This window comes from Mustelus asterias, chromosome 2, assembly GCF_964213995.1.
Source record: "Mustelus asterias chromosome 2, sMusAst1.hap1.1, whole genome shotgun sequence".
NCBI lineage: Eukaryota > Metazoa > Chordata > Chondrichthyes > Carcharhiniformes > Triakidae > Mustelus > Mustelus asterias.
This window is the reverse complement of record NC_135802.1, coordinates 65,186,969-65,205,866: the sequence shown is the minus strand read 5'-3', so window position 1 is coordinate 65,205,866 and position 18,898 is coordinate 65,186,969. Positions and strand designations below refer to the sequence as shown.

Here is an 18,898-nt window from a genome sequence, read left to right as displayed (position 1 = left end):
TGGATGATACATTCAGGAAAGTAACAGTACATCAGAAATGACTCATGAATAAGGAGAGCAGAGGTCTGATTCCTACATTTGTCACATTTATAGCAAACAGGGTTCAACTCCTATTCTTATCCTATTTGCTTATACAATCTAGATGCTAGATATTCCACTACCGTTACACCAGTGGGGGGGAATTTTAATACATAACTGTTGGCAGCCAAATGGAAATTCTTTCCAAATGACAGAACTATGTCAACTGACATATTATCCATTGTTCACACCACATCCATACTGAACTTTTTTTGTCCCTGGCATCTAGCATCAGAAGGACCTTATAAAATTTGAAGGATGAAAATGTGATTGTTCACAGAAAATTGAAAAAAATCTTTTTTCCAATTTATATTTACACCTTCGTATACCAGTTGATATACATATTTATACCATATTATTATTAGCTATTCCTCGCTGGCGAGGATGATTGTCCTCCTTGAGTCCAAAAATTACTAACGAGGCTGATTCAGGATCTGCAGAGTTTATGGTATGTAGGGCAGTTGTTGTCATGTGGGATGTTCTGGTTGCATATTATCAGTTTAGGTCATCATATGATTTTTTCGCTGCTTTCTCTTTTCCTCTTCATTTTGTCATCATTGAGTCTCAAAATGCTGGGATCCTTCCCACAGACTCTGCCGTCATCTGATTTGGTCCAAGCAAATGGTCTCATAGATGTTGATGTCAATTTTGCATTTCAGCACATCCTTGAAGTGCTTCTTTTGTGTGTCTGCCCTGACTTAACTGGGAGAAGAAGACTGACTTTGGAAGCCTAGCATTTGACATTCGAACTATATGACCAAGCCAACTGGTGTGAAGGGTCTGGCTTTCATCCGGCTTTCAAACTAGTTTCACGTCAGCCTCTGGCAGTTGGTCTTACCCACCATGGCAGGCACTAGCGGAAGTTCCTGCTGTAAAATCAAACTGGCAGCATCTTGGGAGAATTCCACCCAATGCTTCAGGTTCATGATCTGCACTAGTTTTGACCAATGTTAACTGACCTCTGTTTTTCTCTGCATAGATACTGCTTCATGTATTGAGCATTTCCAACATTTTCCAGTTCTACTGGAGCAAAAATAAAAAAGAATTGCTAGCTTTCCTGTAATTGTTGCTCCTGTAATTGTTCTAACCATCCTACTTTTAAAGGAATTAAGTTACTTGCATGAAAACATAGTTTCTTCAATGAAGTGAACAAAGACTGGAGATAAAACTTGGTACAAATCATTAACCTGCCTTCTTTCACAGGGAGTGAATATATAAAACCATAAGAAATGAAAACAGGAGTAGGCCATTTGGCCCTTTGAGCCCAATCATCCCTAAATCTGATCTTAATCATCTCAATTGGCTGCTTTTCTCTGTGGATGACAACTGATCATACTCCTGCCTGTCCCTGAGAAAGTTCCCCAGTGGCGGGAATGCATCAAGGAGCCATCCCAGCGCTGCTTCCCCCTATTTTTCTGTCCAGCACCAAGCCCTTCCCCACCTCCAAGCCTGCCACCATGGGGTTAGGAAAATTCAGTCCCGTGTCTTGATGGTTTTTAATCTTGTTGTTTGAAAGCAGAATATGCAGTGATGCATTTCCAATATAACGTGTGTGAGGTGTTTCTCATTGTTAATTAACGCAAAAGTAATTAATTTGGATTCAATTAGATTGTAAATAATAAGGCTAATTGGTTATTATTTACAGTCTGTGGAGAAATTCAATGCTCGCTTATTGACATCTTAACTATATGTTGTCGCCAAGCTATTTTTAAACTTCTGTGAATATACTGTTTTTTAATTTTAATTATTTCTGCAGAAAAAACATTCGACAAATGATTTCAAGTAAGGATATTGTTGCGAATATTGAGTTCATGGTTCATCACTTTTAGTTTTAGGAATTAAAGTTTAATTGTAGACAATGGAATAAATGCAATTAAAACAAGCTGGCGGGATATTTATTGCACTTAAAAAGGTCAGCATTGATGAGATAGAGCTACGAAACAGCTGGTGGACTTACTTAACTGTGAGCTTACTTAACTGTGATGCCCTTAATGCTTGCAAAGAAGGGCATTCCAGAGAGATATTTTTGTTTTGGTTGGTAGTGCTAAAATAGTTAAAAAAATATTTAGTGAACCATAAAAAATTGAAAAACCCATTTATTGCATCAGATCAAAGAATAACTTGTAAATGAGGGACAATTAACCTAAAGATTGGTTTGATAACAGCCCTGAGCAGGCATTGTGGAGGTGGGTGGAGCTTGGTGAGGATCTCTGGTTTCAATTTATCTGGATGTTTTCAGCAAAGCTTGATTCAGTTGTAGTTTGGACCTTGTGTGGTTTGCAATTGAATGAAAGGGCAATGGCAAACCACCACTTACAAAACTGCCAATAAAACAAGCTCAGGACAAAGCATCAGCAACAAGAGCCAAGGACCTGTCTTTAAGCAGAGCACATATGAATTTTGCTCAAACCCACTCATGGGGCTACACTTTTGCTTCAGGGGCAGGAAACAGGAGTCGGATGGCTTCCAGGTCCTGAATGCTCCCGCAACCCAGGGAAATGGTCATGCTGGAGTTAAGACTGGGGAACCCCCTTAATTGGAATGGAGATAAATCCCTACTCAATTAAGATAGTAGGCGTGTATTCAAACTTGAGATCTCATCAGAAGCCTTTTACTGCAGCGAAGTGCTTCTCTGAAGCTGGAAGGTCATTAAATTGAGGGGGGCTTCAACAGGAAGATGTTTTCTCAGACACTTTCAAAAATATAGTTAGAAAATGCAAAAGAACCCACGAGAAAGGGGAGGGGAAACTGTCTATAGGGTGGCCTTTTGCTGCATTCCCATTCAGGTAGGCAGGGAGGGCATGTCACCTGCTTGGAGTACCAGCACCCTAATCTACCACAGGCTGCCCTCTTCGAGGCAGTTAAACTATCCCTTGTTGCATCAGGAAGCTGGAGGCCATTTGTAAAATTCCAGTTGGCTTCATAAATGCACTTTTTATAAGGTCTAATTGGTTGCCCTCCCAGGGTGGTTAGCCTGCTGACCCTAAACTCTCATTAGTCAAAATGGCCACCACTGGGAATAGGACCAAGAATGATTCCTGAAAATCCTTCTCATAACATACACTGGCCATAAACGTTCCCAGTAATCAGCCACAAACTGTTTCTTAACAAAGTAACACCATTATTCATACTTCCGTGCAGCTATCATAAAATCTCATCTGTATCCCTATTGACTACTTTATTGTCATCAGACAAATGAAACCAAAGTCGAATAAAATATTCAACAAAAGGGACTATATACATTATACAAACTAACAAGTATCTAGGATAATCTAGTCCTGAAGTTCAAATGACAGCTGTGAACTGTTTGGGGTTTTGCTACACTGGTTCATGAGTGCAATGAACCAATTGATTAGGTTACTGCCTTGTAAGCACTACCAGGGATTCATTATTCTTCATTTAATCTCTGTATCCGAGTGCATTGAAGATTAAGGGGAAGATTACATGCTGTAGGTCAGTGCATATTCAAAAATATCTGAAATATTGATTACATTGAGTAAACATGATCTGTTAACTATTCCTAAAGATCAATGATGATCTTGTGATCCTTGACCATACATTCGGTTTTAAATTATTGACAGTCTGACAGTACTATCTGCATTAAAACTACACGGCAAACCTTTTGATATTTCTGTATAAAATAATGACTTGAAGTTTGTTCCTTGCACATGACATGATTGCCCTGATGGTGATGTCCAGCTTTCTGTTTGTTGACACCCACAATAAACTATGAAAAATAAAGGCTTTGGTTTTGGCAAACACTTATTTCAAAAATACAAGGCTTTTTAAATGCTGCTGCCTGCGGGGTTATTCCATGCACTTATGAGGCCTGTCCTTTATGTCACAACAAGGTTTTCACTGTTCAGCTAAGTGAATAAACTGTCAAGAAGAAAGCAGCATCATTAATGGCCCAATTTTTCAAAAATGTAGTGGGTGCTAAGGGTCATTTATTTGTGTCATCATTTCACAAAAGTACAAAGCTGGAGAAATGAGGCTAGTGCTCCATGTAGACTTGTATATATATTTCTAATTTCTATCATAGATTTTAGGGAAAAATATGTATTGCTATGAGAACAGGCATAATTATAATTCTCTCCCTCTCTCCCTTTATTGTAAATTTGGATGGGATTTTCCAGCCCCGACATTGGCGGGCATCGTTGTGGGTGGGACAGGAAAATTTGGAGAGCCATTTTCTTGTCCTGACCACCCACCGGTGTCAGGGCCAGAAAAACAAACACGTTGGTCAGAATTTTCTGGCTGTTCATGCGGGCGGGATTCTCCAGTCCCTCTGCAGTGGATGGAAATTTGGCTGAGCACCAAATTCTCCATTCTCGTTTGCAGCAGCAGTGGGGTGCCAGCCATTGGGTGGGATTTCCTGGCCCTGCCCCCCTGCTGGGATCATCTGGTCCCGCCAGAAATCACTGGACCTTTGGCTGGCCCACCAAATCCTCCATGGTGGGTCCCTCCACAGTGGGACCAGTAAATCCTGGCCATTTGTTTTCTCATCTGAATTAGATACCAGAAGGCTTAGATTTAAAATTATTATTCAAAAGAATGGGTTGAATTTTAATGTGCAGGAAGGAATAGATTTGGGGGGGGGGTAAAACACGGGAAAGTGGCAACATGTGGGGAAACTGGTTTCAAACTGCCAACTTCTGCATTTAATTATAGTGCATTCAGCTAGATATGATCAAACCCCAAGACATAGGCGAGTCATGCATCAATGAATTAAATCAATATTAACATTGCTTTTGCACTGTTACTGTAGATCCATGGGATTCCTAGGCTTCTTGAAACTTGCCAGGTGATAGAATACAAGAACACAAGATCCTCTTGATCCCAGCATGCATCGGCAGCTGGGATCAAGTGGATCCCTTGAAGAGTACAGTGGGTGTAAGAGTAGAGTTAAGATAGAAATCAGGAGGGCAAAAAGGGGACATGCTTTGGCAGATAAGGCAAAGGAGAATCCAAAGAGATTCTACAAATACATAAAGGGCAAAAGAGTAACTAGGGAGAGAGTAGGGCCTCTTAAGGATCAATAAGGTCATCAATGTGCGGATCCACAAGAGATGGGCGAGATCCGAAATGAATATTTCTCATCAGTATTTACTGTATGGATGTTAGGGAACTTGGGGAAATAAATAGTGATGTCTTGAGGAGTATACATATTACAGAGAAGGAGGTGCTGGAAGTTTTAAAGTGCATCAAGGGACCTGCAATCCCCGGGACCTGATGAAATGTATCCCAGGAGGTTGTGGGAGGCTTGGGATGAAACTGCGGGTCCCCGAGCAGAGATATTTGAACCATCGACAGCCACAGGTGAGGTGCCTGAAGATTGGAGGGTGGCAAATGTTTGTTTAAGAAGGTCTGCAGGGAAAAGCCTGGGAACTACAGGCCGGTGAGCCTCACATTTGTAGTGGGTAAGTTGTTAGAAGGTATTCTGAGAGACAGGATCTACAGGCATTTGGAGAAGCAAGGACTGATTAGGGACAGTCAGCATGGCTTTGTGAGTGGAAAATCATGTCTCACAAATTTGATTTGAGTTTTTTGAAGGGGTAACCAACAAGGTAGATGAGGGCAGTGCAGTCGACGCTGTCTACATGGACTTTAACAAGGCCTTTGACAAGATACCGCATGGTAGGTCGTTACATAAGGTTAAATCTTACGGGATCCAGGGTGAGGTAGCCAAATGGATACACAATTGGCTTGATGACAGAAGACAGGTGGTTGTAGAGGGTTGTTTTTCAAACTGGAGGCCTGTGACCAGCGGTGTGCGTCAGGGATCAGTGCAGGGTCCACTGTTATTTGCCATTTATATTAACAATTTGGATGAGAATTTAAGAAGCATGGTTAGTAAGTTTGCAGGTGACACCAAGATTGTTGGCAAAGTGGACAGTGAAGAAGGTTATCTAGGATTGAAATGAGAGCTTGATCAATTGGGCCAGTGAGCTGATGAATGGCAGATGGAGTTTAATTTAGATAAATGTGAAGTGATGCATTTTGGTAGATCTAACCGGGGCAGGACTTCCTCAGTTAATGGTAGGGTGTTGGGGAGAGTTATAGAACAAAGAGATCTAGGGGTACAGGTTCATTGCTCCTTGAAAGTGGAATCATAGGTGGACAGAGTGGTGAAGAAGGCATTTGGCATGCTTGGTTTCATTGGTCAGAACATTGAATACAGGAGTTGGGACATCTTGTTGAAGTTGTACAAGACATTGGTAAGGCCATACTTGGAATGCTGTGTACAGTTCTGGTCACCCTATTATAGAAAGGATATTATTAAACTAGGAAGAGTGCAGAAAAGATTTACCAGGATGTTTGATGGGACTTGATGGTTTGAGTTATAAGGAGAGGCTGGATAGACTGGGACTTTTTTCTCTGGAGCGTAGGAGGCTTAGGGACGATCTTATAGAGGTTTATAAAATAATGAGGGATATAGATTAGTTAGATAGTCAACATCGTTTCCCAAAGGTAGGGGAGTCTAAAACTGGAGGGCATAGGTTTAAGGTGAGAGTGGAGAGATACAAAAGAGTCCAGAGGGACAATTTTTTCACAGAGGGTGGTGAATGTCTGGAACAAGCTGCCAGAGGCAGTAGCAGAGGCGGGTACAGTTTTGTCTTTTAAAAAGCATTTAGACAGTTACATGGGTAGGATGGGTATAGAGGGATATGGGCCAAACGCGGGCAATTGGGACTAGCTTAGTCGTTTAAAAAAAAAGGGCAGCATGGACGAGTTGGGCCGAAGGGCCTGTTTCCATGCTGTAGACGTCTATGACTCTAGGCAATTGAGGAGACTGAAGATGTGGAAATATGCCATCAAGTACTGAAACCTCATAACTAGTTCTCTCCTTGGCTGCTTGTGTGAAAGGCTTTGTTTACAGTACCTGTGCTGCGATGTTACTTTGACAACTTGAGGTTTGTACACCTGATCTCCACTTTGGAGCTTGTGGTAAACCACTGTTAAGCTTATTGCCTGTGTGTGTGTGTGTGACATGCCTGGGCATGCCCCTGCCGGCCCTGCCTGAGACTCCTCCCCCCCCTGGTCCAGGTATAAAGGTGACTGCTCCCAATCCCCCTGCCTCAGTCTCTGGACCAGTTCATCAGCATGGGTGCGCTCCAAGTCTTTTGCGAATAAAAGCCTATTTGTTCTTGCATACAAACTAGTCTTTGCTTGATTGATAGTGCATCAATTTTATTCGCAAAAGTTTTGGGATGGAGCAGATACTAAAACCCGATAGACTAGAATTGGATCCTCAAGCCGTAGGAGCCACTAACAGCTTCGATCACTGGCTGCGATGTTTCAAAACTTTCCTCACCGCCTCCACCGTCCGGACCGAAACCGACAAGCTACACGTGCTCCACGCCCAGGTAAGCGATCAAGTATTCTCGATGATTGGAGACGCTGAAACTTACGAGGATGCGATCGAACTTTTAAAAAGCCAGTATAACAAACAGACTAATGTAATCTACGCCAGACATCTTCTCGCTACTCGCAGACAATAGCCAGGAGAATCGGGTGATCAATTCCTGCGCGCGTTGCGAGCACTTGGCAGGGCCTGCAACTGCAAGGCCATAACAGCCGCCCAAAACACTGAGGACTTAATCAGAGATGCCTATGTCACGGGTATCAGGTCAAACTATATCCGACAACGACTGCTGGAACAGGGTGGGCTGGATCTACATAAGACTGTAGCGCTTCCGACTCGTTAGAGGTGGCCTTCCGTAACCTCGAGGCCTACACCCCCGAACACGGGGGCGCATCGTGGACGCTGCAGTCGCCGCCACCTCTGTACTCTGGAGGGCCGCAGGCCTACGCCATGCCACGTCCCACCAATGACCCGACCGCTGCGGCAGTCTCTGGAGGTCCGAAGTGCTACTTCTGTGGCCTGGGGAAGCACCCCTGACAACGCTGCCCGGCGAAGGATGTGATCTGCTCCGGTTGTGGAAAGAAGGGCCATTACGCGAAGGTATGCAGGGTGAAGTCGACCTCCAAGCCCAGTAGCCCTACGTGCGACCCGCGGGGGCCGCCATCATGGGCGCCGGTAGCCGCATGTGAGCTGTGCGGGCCGCCATCTTGGATGCCTTCAGCCACGTGTGAACAGTGCGGACCACCATCTTGGACACCGTCAGCCACGTGTGAGCCGTGCGGGCCGCCATCTTGGAGGCCGTCAGCTGCGTTGCAAAATCCAACGGTGGCTTCGGTTTCGCTGGACCAATCCAGGCCTCACCAACTCACCAGGTCCATGATGGACATCGAGGTAAACGGTCGCACTACAAACTGTTTATTTGACTGTGGGAGGACAGAGAACTTTATTCACCCTAACACAGTGAGTCGCTACGCCCTTTCAGTACTGCCAGTGAAGCAAACGATCTCCATGGCTTCAAAGTCCCACTCGGTGGATGTCCTCGGGTACTGCGTGGCGACCTTGACTGTACGGGGCACAGTGTACAAAAACTTCAGGCTCCTCGTGCTGCCACAACTCTGCACTGCTGTACTCCTGGGGCTAGATTTCCTGTGTTACTTTAAGAGTGTCACCATGGAGTATAATGGGCCTTTTCCCCCACTCTCTGTTTGCAATCACCAGTTCTTAGATCGCCCACCGCACACCACCTGCAGCCTCTTGACCCTTAAAGTCGCCCCTCCCTCACTGTTCGAAAATCTCACACCCGACTGCAAGCCCATCGCCACCAAGAGCAGACAGTACAGTGCTGGAGACAGGGCTTTTATCAGGTCTGAAGTACAACGGCTCCTAGGGGAGGGGATCATCGAGGCCAGTACCAGCCCCTGGAGAGCCGAAGTAGTAGTTGTTAAGACCGGGGAGAAACATCGCATGGTCATTGACTACAGTCAGACCATTAACCGCTACCCGCAGCTGGACGCGTACCCCCCTTCCCCGCATATCTGACATGGTTAATCAGATTGCGCAATATCGGGTATTCTCCACCATTGACTTAAAATCTTCATACCACCAGCTCCCTATCCGCCCGGAAGACCGCCAATATACTGCCTTTGAGGCGGATGGCCACCTCTATCACTTCCTTGGGGTCCCTTCGGCGTCACCAACAGGGTCTCAGTTTTCCAGCGTGAGATGGACCGAATGGTAGACCAGCACGGGCTGCGGGCCACCTTCCCATACCTGGATAACGTCACCATCTGCGGCCATGATCAGCAGGACCACGACGCCAACCTCCACAAATTCCTCCACACCGCCACACTCCTAAATCTGACCCATAATAAGGAGAAGTGCGTATTCCGCACACGCCGCCTTGCCATCCTTGGTTGTGTTGTGGAAAACGGGGTCATCGGTCCCGATCCCGACCGCATGCGTCCCCTCCTGGAACTTCCCCTCCCCACCAGCCTCAAAGCACTGAGGAGATGCCTGGGCTTCTTCTCGTATTACGCCCAGTGGGTCCCCAATTATGCGGATAAAGTCCGTCCGCTCATCAAATCCACCTCTTTTCCCCTGACGGCAGAGGCCCGCCTGGCCTTCGACCGCATCAAAGCAGACATCGCGAAGGCCACGATGCACGCTGTAGACGAATCCATCCCATTCCAGGTGGAGAGCGATGCGTCTGACTTCGCCCTAGCCGCCACCCTTAACCAGGCGGGCAGACCCGTGGCCTTCTTCTCACAAACCCTCCAAGGCCCTGAAATTCGACACTCCTCTGTCGAGAAGGAGGCCCAAGCCATAGTGGAAGCTGTACAGCACTGGCGCCACTACTTAGCTGGTAAATGATTCACCCTACTCACGGACCAACGGTCAGTTGCATTCATGTTTAACAACGCGCAGCGGGGCAAGATCAAAAATGATAAAATATTGAGGTGGAGAATCGAGCTTTCCACCTACAATTACATCTTATACCGGCCCGGGAAGCCCAATGAGCCCCCAGATGCCCTGTCCCAGGGAATATGTGCCAGCACACAAATAGACCAATTGCAGACTCTCCACAATGACCTCTGCCACCCGGCGGTCACCAGGTTTTTTCACTTCATTAAAGCCCGTAACCTGCCCTACTCCATTGAGGAAGTCAGGTCTATAACCAGACACTGCCAGGTCCGCACAGAGTGCAAGCCGCACTTCTATCGGCCAGACAGAGCACACCTCATAAAGGCCACCCGCCCTTTCGAACACCTAAGCGTCGACTTCAAAGGCCCCCTCCCCTCTTCTGACCGCAACATATACTTCCTCAACGTCATTGACGAATATTCACGTTTCCTCTTCGCTATTCCCTGCCTGGATATGACGTTGGCCACGGTCGTCAGGGCCCTGCACAGCCTCTTCACCCTGTTCGGTTTCCCTAGCTATATCCATAGCGACCGGGGATCCTCCTTTATGAGTGATAAGTTGTGACAGTCCCTGCTCTCCAAAGGCATAGCCTCGAGTAGGATCACCAGCTACAACCCCAGGGGGAACGGACAGGTAGAGAGGGAGAACTCGACAGTCTGGAAGGCCATTTTACTAGCTCTGAGGTCTAAAGGTCTTCCAGTCACCCGCTGGCAAGGGGTCCTCCCTGATGCACGACACTCGATTAGATCACTCCTTTGCACAGCTACCAATGCTACCCCTCATGAAAGAATGTTTGTTTTCCCCAGGAAGTCCTCCTCGGGGACCTCACTACCGTCGTGGCTGACATCCCCAGGCCCTGTCCTGCTCCGGAAGCACGTGAGGACCCATAAGTCAGAACCCCTGGTCGAAAGAGTCCAGTTCCTCCACGCCAACCCCCAATACGCCTATGTGGCGTACCCCGACGGGAGGGAGGACACGGTCTCCATTCGAGACCTGGCACCCGCAGGTGCCCCAGGGACCACAACGACCCACAACCCCACACCCCCAACCCCCATATACAGCACGCCTGAGCCCCAGGAGCCGCCACCACGCACCCGACAATCGGAAGGGACCATAGACGACTCGAGCGACTATGGCCTGGCACCTGAACCAACACCGCGGCCACCGGAACCGACACCACAATCGGCACTACGGCGGTCGCAGTGGCAGATCAAGCCCCCAGAGGGATTGAATTATAAATTTGTAATTCTGTAAATATCGTTCCACCCACCTCACCCCTGCCGGACTCTTTTTTAAAAGCAGGGGGTGAATGTGGTAAACCACTGTTAAGCTTATTGCCTGTGTGTGTGTGTGTGTGTGTGTGTGACATGCCTGGGCATGCCCCTGCCGGCCCTGCTTGAGACTCCTCCCCCCCCGGTCCAGGTATAAAGGTGACTGCTCCCAACCCCCCTGCCTCAGTCTCTGGACCAGTTCATCAGCATGGGTGTGCTCCAAGTCTTTTGCGAATAAAAGCCTATATGTTCTTGCATACAAACTAGTCTTTGCTTGATTGATAGTGCATCAGAGCTATGACCTACCCTGGAAGCATTGGTTCTGCTTGTGTTGTTTTACTTTGGGCCTAAAAGACCAGCATGATCATTAGCAGTAGCAACAGCAGCAATAGGGGCAGCAGGACAAGCACCAACAGGTGGACCAGCAGCAGGGGCCACAACAGCTTGCTTCTCATAAGCCTGTAGCTCCACTGGAGATGGGATCAGCAGAAAGGTACAATTGGCAGGAGGCAGTACCTGTCACACAGGAAGTACAGGCAAAGAGCAGCATCCTTGACATGTTGCAATGCTGATGTCTCAGAGGGTTCAGAGTCTCATGTCAGATGGTGGCAGTCATTTGCAACCTGTCACAGGCGTCACTGCCCACAAGCTCTTTGCCTCTGAATTCTTCCAGGGTTTTGCGAGGGACATGCAGAATCTCACAGTAAGCAGCCCCGAAATGCACATAACAGATATCTGTTGGCTTTTTTGCCAAGGCTGGCTTATGTACACTTTTTCTGTCATGACCTTTTTCTGTCATGGTGTCAGTCAGAATGAGTAGATGCTCTGGCTTTCTACAAGTGTAGAGCATCTGTGTGGCAATTAAGGCAACTATAGATCACCCAGGAGCATTCATCATCTGCAGTGTGCAGCTCGTGTACAACCACAAAATGTTGTTCATGCAGATTCTTGGGTAGCTGCCATGATGCATTTGTCCTGTGGCAGTCAAGACTCCCTGGTCATTTCACATCATGAAGCAGTAATATTGGTTGACTGTGCATCAGTCAGGATCTCCAGAGCGGTCCTGGTGTGCTGTGTTTTGCATATTTCACAGCAGCAAGCTTTGATCCTGCAGGAGGACCAAGGCATGGAGCACAGAGCCTCTTCAGGCAATTCCAAGGAGGTGGAAGAATTGAAGGTACTGGCGGTGATGTACATTGCTACCCAGGATATACGGAATCTTTTGTTATTGTAAGATTCACTTAGATTTTCCCAGTATATTCATCTGTCAGCCACATGCAAAACCACTCACCCACTGACCCTGCATTTCCACTATCCACCCAACACATCGGTCCTGCTGACAGCCAAGCATCCCTAACACAACCTTCCATCGCTCGGTGCCAATTTATGCCTTGCTATTTATCACAAGGCTCCTTGTCAGGCAGCAATGAAAAACGAGTGTCACAGGAACTTGGTGGAAAGAAATAATATAGATGTGGCTCAAAAATATAACATATCTAACAATCCCATAATCTTTATCATTCCTCTTTCTGGCATTTTTTAAATGGCACAACCCCTGTCTTCAACAGAAATAGAGGCAGAATGCTCAAATCCCAGCTCTGGCTGCTGAGCTGCTTTTGGCCATCATCCTCTTGGTTATGGGGCCTGTGGGTGCTCTACCAAAGACTGTTCCACCTACACCTGTGCAGGGACTGTTTTGGCCACTGGGACATCAGCAGTACGTGGGATTCTGACTGGGGGGAAAGGAAGGGGTAGTAAGTGAGAATTCTAAGCACTTTCAGTTAAGTCCCTTCTTACCATCATCTCTCTCATGGCTCACCATCCACAATGAATTGAAGAACACTTTCTGCAGATCAGCAGGGCAATGAGCAATTAAGATGAAGGTATCATTCATCTCATTTAAAAGTGACATTCAGTTTACAATCTATTGTGTTAGGTTTATAAAATGATGAAGGGGATAGATAGAGTGAACGTTCAAAGACTATTTCCTCGGGTGGATGGAGCTATTACAAGGGGGCATAACTATAGGGTTCGTGGTGGGAGATATAGGAAGGATATCAGAGGTAGGTTCTTTACGCAGAGAGTGGTTGGGGTGTGGAATGGACTGCCTGCAGTGATATTGGAGTCAGACACTTTAGGAACATTTAAGCGGTTATTGGATAGGCACATGGAGCACACCAGGATGATAGGGAGTGGGATAGCTTGATCTTGGTTTCAGATAAAGCTCGGCACAACATCGTGGGCCGAAGGGCCTGTTCTGTGCTGTACTGTTCTATGTGCTATGTATTGTGGTGATGGTCTGCATGCACTGGTTTGACTGTCACACTTGACGCTTCATGCAGGTGGCCACTCTTCTGATGGATAAAGACATCATCCTAAAAGCCTGCAACGTCAAAGTATTCTGCTCCAAAATCCATTGAATTTCATGTTTGGAATGTCCCTTTAAAAACGAGTTGAAATTGACTAAGGCAGGTCATCATCATATCCGTTCAATTGGTCAGCAACTCCAGAAATACAATGGCTGGGTCAGTAAGCCACTGACATGTAATATTGGACCCACACTGTTACCATCCCCTTACCCTGGCCCCCAGCATTTTGGTAAATTAGAATTCAGTCCAATGGGTTGCAAGCATGAAAATAAGGTATTGCTCAATAATTGCCATTTCTCATTTAACAATTTTCTGTCATTTGAAAAATTCCAACCTTGATATGGTATGCACCAACCATGACAATTTATTTTTAAACAAAAGTTTTTCCTGGTGAAATATCTTGAAGGAACATGAAATAAAATGAACAAATTGTTATTTGATTAATGGTATTCTGTCAAGAAATTGATAAAGGGAAAGCCTGTGAGAATTAAATTCTGTTCTGAGGGCTTTGATGTTTCATATTGCTGATGACTGACCAGCAGTGTGTAAAAATAATTAGCTTTTCCATATTTACACATGTTTGTAAAAAGTTGAGAGTGAATAATCTTCAATCTCTGTCAACTCTTCTTTTGATCTGGACAGATAGGCTTACACAAGAGAACAACAACATGATTAATGGAGAAGATACTGTTCCCTTGCTTGTTGGAATTTATCACATGGTTCCTCCTACAGGAGTTTACAAACCGATTAAAGGTGCAACATCCCTTCCTGTCACACAATGTAAACATGGATCCTGAACCGTTCACAATTAGAACTTTGGACATTGCTGTTTTACTGCATATTTGATACGGTTTGGTCTGAGAATACCTATGGATTGAGAGGTGATAAAATATGCTGCCTGCTCTACAAGGCTTTATAAATACCAAGTACAGTTTTATGTGAGTGGACTGTTCTGTTTGCTCTGCAGTTAACACTAAAATATATTAAAATCAGGTTGGAAAGATCTGGTGCAGTTATGCTGTAACTCGTGTTAAAATGAAGTGGTGGCAGATTGTTTCCTCAAGGTGGTGTCATCGTACTGGTCAAAATCAGTATTAGAATGGTGATTTCACTGCATGCTACACAATAGGTTTAGAGAACATAACAATTGATTCCCATTAACTCCAGGATTTAAGTACAATCGGATCATTGTGCCATTTATATGGACATCAGTTTGTTTAAATTTTTTTCGTACTTGCATACTTTAAGTAATATAAATTAGACTTCCAGAAGTGTTAATGGCAAATACTTAGAAGTGACATCTAAATGTAGCCTACAGAGTCAAAAGGGATCTGCACTTTTGCAGGCCAACTTACATTTCAGCTCAAGCCTTATGAAGTCTGTGTTGCCCAGGTTTTCAAGGAAAACTCCGTAAGGGACTGATGTCTTGAAGTAAAATGAGATGTCAGCACTGGTCTCTCCGTGGAAAGTTGAGAAGTGAAGATAGGAAGAAGGTGTATTGAATGAGGCAGCATTCCAATAGTTTCCTAATAGAGATGGAGAGAGAGGGAGAAATGACAGTAGCTGATTCGACAAGTTGCCTTGAATAATAAGAGATGCAGTAATGGAGCAGCTGGTGCGCTGATAAAATGTCAAAGCTTTCCAAAATCTCATCAGTTATGATACAAAAAGAACATTACTTGCACACGAGAAATTAACCTTGTGCTTAGTCATTCATCCTGCCATTTTCATAATAAAATATACATAGGCACACAACACTTGGTGGGGAGAGCTGTCACTTACAATAAACACACAGTGGCTACATGCTATAGATTGTAGATCTAGTTCATCACTGGAGACTGGAAAGTTTAAGGAGGTAAATAAAGCATTTGGCAGGTGGCTCACTCACAGAAACAATTCAGTAGATTTAAACACTGACAAATGACAAGATGTGCGGCCATCATGATAGTTGTATATCGAGGTTGTGCAGAGTAACTAAAAATGTTAAGATTTTAAAGTGAGTTATTTGCATGGAGCAACTAGAAAATCTTTAAAAGTGACTGATTAAACTGAATTATATTGATCCAGAGGGAAATTACATGGCAGTTGGATTAAGCATCGGAGGCTGATGGAATAAGCTCAAATAGTTTGTTATGTTTCTCCTATTCACTGTAATCAAGAGCTCCAAATTAGATGTTATAAAGATGGCAGAGTCTATGAGTTTGAAGGATGACTTCAGAGCTAATAATTTCAGCAGAGTAAGATGTAAGTGTTGAATACAGAATTTTAAAAACAGATTTAAAAAGCAGCCCACGGGCGTCTTGCCTTAATGATCTTGCTTCACTTATGAGCCAAGACAGTAGGGCTATTTGACAATGGAGGACAGTCCTCAAAGGAAAGCGCGCACACACACATACATTCTCCATCAGAGGTTATCAATGAACATTAAACAACAGCTGCAAACTGAACTGAGGTCAGCTAACATAGCATGGGGTAGAAATAACTCTGCTCTGCTTTTCGCAACAGGAAATCAAAGAATGCATTTACTTAATGAACTAAGACACCACTATCATATAATTACAGAATCCCTACAGTGCAGAAGGAGGCCATTTGGCCCATCTATTCTGCATCGACTCTCCGGCAGAGCATTATGGTATCCAAAGGGGTAACCTACCTCTCCAAGATGGTACCTCACCTCTCCAAAGGACTTGCTCCAACCAGATCTAAACTGTGTTTCCCACTCCTGGCTAAGGCAGATGCTGTTTCAAATGGGAAGCTGCCTCCACAATTCTTGCATGAGCAAATCCCAACTTGGCTCTATATCTGCCCTTATGAAAAAGGTAGTTTCCGCCACCATGTTTGGGAGTGAGACTTCTGAATTTTCGTCTCTTCCATCATTTCCTCCAAACTTGGAGAGGTTCCCCATGGTTGTGAAATTCCAGGCCCAAGAGTTTGCAATCCTGACACAAGTAATGCCAATTTCAAATCAGCTGCACTATTCCACCCTACAAATGTTTCCCCACCACCAAATGATGACAGATTGGGGAGCCCATGCAATTTCACTGGCAATGATATGATAATTCAGTTCTGAGTCAATATAAGCTGACTTTAAAATCATCCCTCTGTGGTTAAGATATACAGTACACATTTACCACTGCAGGTAAAACAAATGCTTTCAGCAACAATATCATACTGGCCTGATTTTAAACCTGTGCACGGGTTTTGAATGAGGTAACATCTTGCCCAATTTGTGAGGTTTCAAACAACACAACACTTTTACAACAGGAAGGTCATTAGAAGAAAACTAATGTGCAAAGAAGTTAAACAATCAAAAATACATCCACTGTTAATCAATTTCCCAAATAGTTCAAGCAATCTAATTAAACTGATTTTGTCAAAAAAAGTTCAAGTGGGCTTTTAGAGAACAGCAGTTTGGCACTTAAACCATGAGGGATACAGTTGAGACCTATTAACTTGTCAACTGAGCAAAGTGGAGGCTATTAATATAATAGTGGTCATTACAAATGTGAAGGGGAAATTATTAGTAATCCAACTGACATTAACATAACATTTCAGCAGATCTTTAAAAGCCTGCATTAATTAAAAATTAATCATGTCAAATCAAAACTATGCAAATGTTGAAAAATGTAAAACAAATACTTATCAAAGCTCTAAGCAGAACAGGCCAGTAATTCAGCCAACAAATGTATATGAGGTAGTGGAACTGATGATATAAATGCAGGAGCCCAAAGTGCTGCATGTTGGGACTCCAATTTACCAGTGAGAGGCCCAAAGCCATATGTGATTGGCCCAGCACAGCCAACACAGATGGGCAGTTTCTAGTACACTAAGGAACCTATTCATCAACACTGCACTAGGTTCAGAAAGGTTCCAGAAATTACTTAACCATCTATGTTCCGACCTGCATTTCTCCACAAGCCAATTCTTCAACTGGGGGACTTAGTTCAACATTACATTTTAATAAAATTGCAGGACAACGTTGAGTAACCAGCAACTTGTGTTGAATATTTGACAGCCTAAACTCTAGAGCACTTCCCAGTGCATTATGTACTATCCACCAGGTATCAATGAAATATTTATATGAATTAACTTTACACTGTTGTTATGAGGTCAACTTATTTCAGGACAGGCATGGCCTGTACGAGGATCATATTATCAGACCCGCAACTCCTGAATGAAATGTTTCTTATCAAGTTCTTAGTTTTGAATTATAACTGAATAAACTGGCTTTCGTTCAGAATTTTAAAGCATATTCTCCAATGTTTCGGGTTCCACACATCTTTTATTGGCCGACCCACTTCTCCCACTTCTTGGCTCTATTTGGACCATGCGTGCTCCATGACCTGCTTCAATTCCTCTCCCAGTGCTGAGATCTAGTTGCATACTATAAAGCACATCGTAATAAGCCTTTGATTTTCGCTGCAGAATGATACCTTCCTCATTCTAAACAATAATAGGTTTTGCAACTACAAAATGCTTCCAGATTACTTTGATTAAATGGAACAAGGTGGTCCGAACTCTTTTGAAAACTTTGGGCAGAATCTTTTGCCCTCCTTTGTACTGAATTTTGTGGCAGGGGTTCCCACCATGTTCCAGCCTCCATCCTGGTTAAGTCCATGGTGGGAAGGCCACAAGGAGTGGGCATGGGGTTGGGGGAATGAGGGGAGGGGATGGTGGTATGATTCCCTGTTCAGAGGCACTCAGTGCCTGATTGAGGGCGTTGGAAAGGGGAAGGCCCACTGAGAACCAATCCCTGCCCTTGCTGGTGACCCCTTCACACCATCTCCATTGCAGCCCTCACCCCACAACCCGTCTGGATTCAGTGACAATTAAGGCCTCGGGTGGCCTCTGATTGGCTGTCAGCTCTTGGCAGGTGGGTCTTATCTGGGGTCCTTAATCACAGGGGAGGCCTGCTGCTGGCCTGAGTGGAACAAAATGCAGCAGACCTTACTGAAAAGAGGTGATGTGGGATTCTCACCAGCTCTCCAGCCTTGGCTGAGAGCCCACCACCTCCACAAGGTTCTGGCCTTTATTAGGAATTAAGCACCTTGCTGTATCATGTCTTCAAGAAGTCTCACAACACCAGGTTAAAGTCCAACAGGTTTATTTGGTAGCAAATACCATAAGCTTTCGGAGCACAGCTCCTTCGTCAGATGGGGTGGATATCTGTTCTCCAACAGTGCACAGACACAGAAATCAAGTTACAGAATACTAATTAGAATGCAAATCTCTACAGCCAGCCAGGTCTTAAAGGTACAGATAATGTGGGTGGAGGAAGCATTCAACACAGGTTAAAGAGATGTGTATTGTCTCCAGACAGAGCAGCTAGTGAGATTCTACAAGCCCAGGAGGCAAGCTGTGGGGGTTACTGATAATGTGACATAAATCCAACA

At 44.8% G+C, this 18,898-nt stretch overlaps 1 protein-coding gene across 1 annotated transcript in view; it reads right to left on the bottom strand.

Annotated features, from left to right (window-relative positions):
- The window catches only part of LOC144508500 (contactin-associated protein-like 2), a 1,535,312-nt gene that overhangs the window by 244,262 nt on the left and 1,272,152 nt on the right, over positions 1 to 18,898 (bottom strand). Inside the window, exon 17 of the mRNA XM_078236477.1 lies at positions 14,861 to 15,031. Coding sequence (XP_078092603.1) covers positions 14,861 to 15,031 — 171 coding nt within the window. The remainder of the gene's footprint in view (positions 1 to 14,860; positions 15,032 to 18,898) is intronic.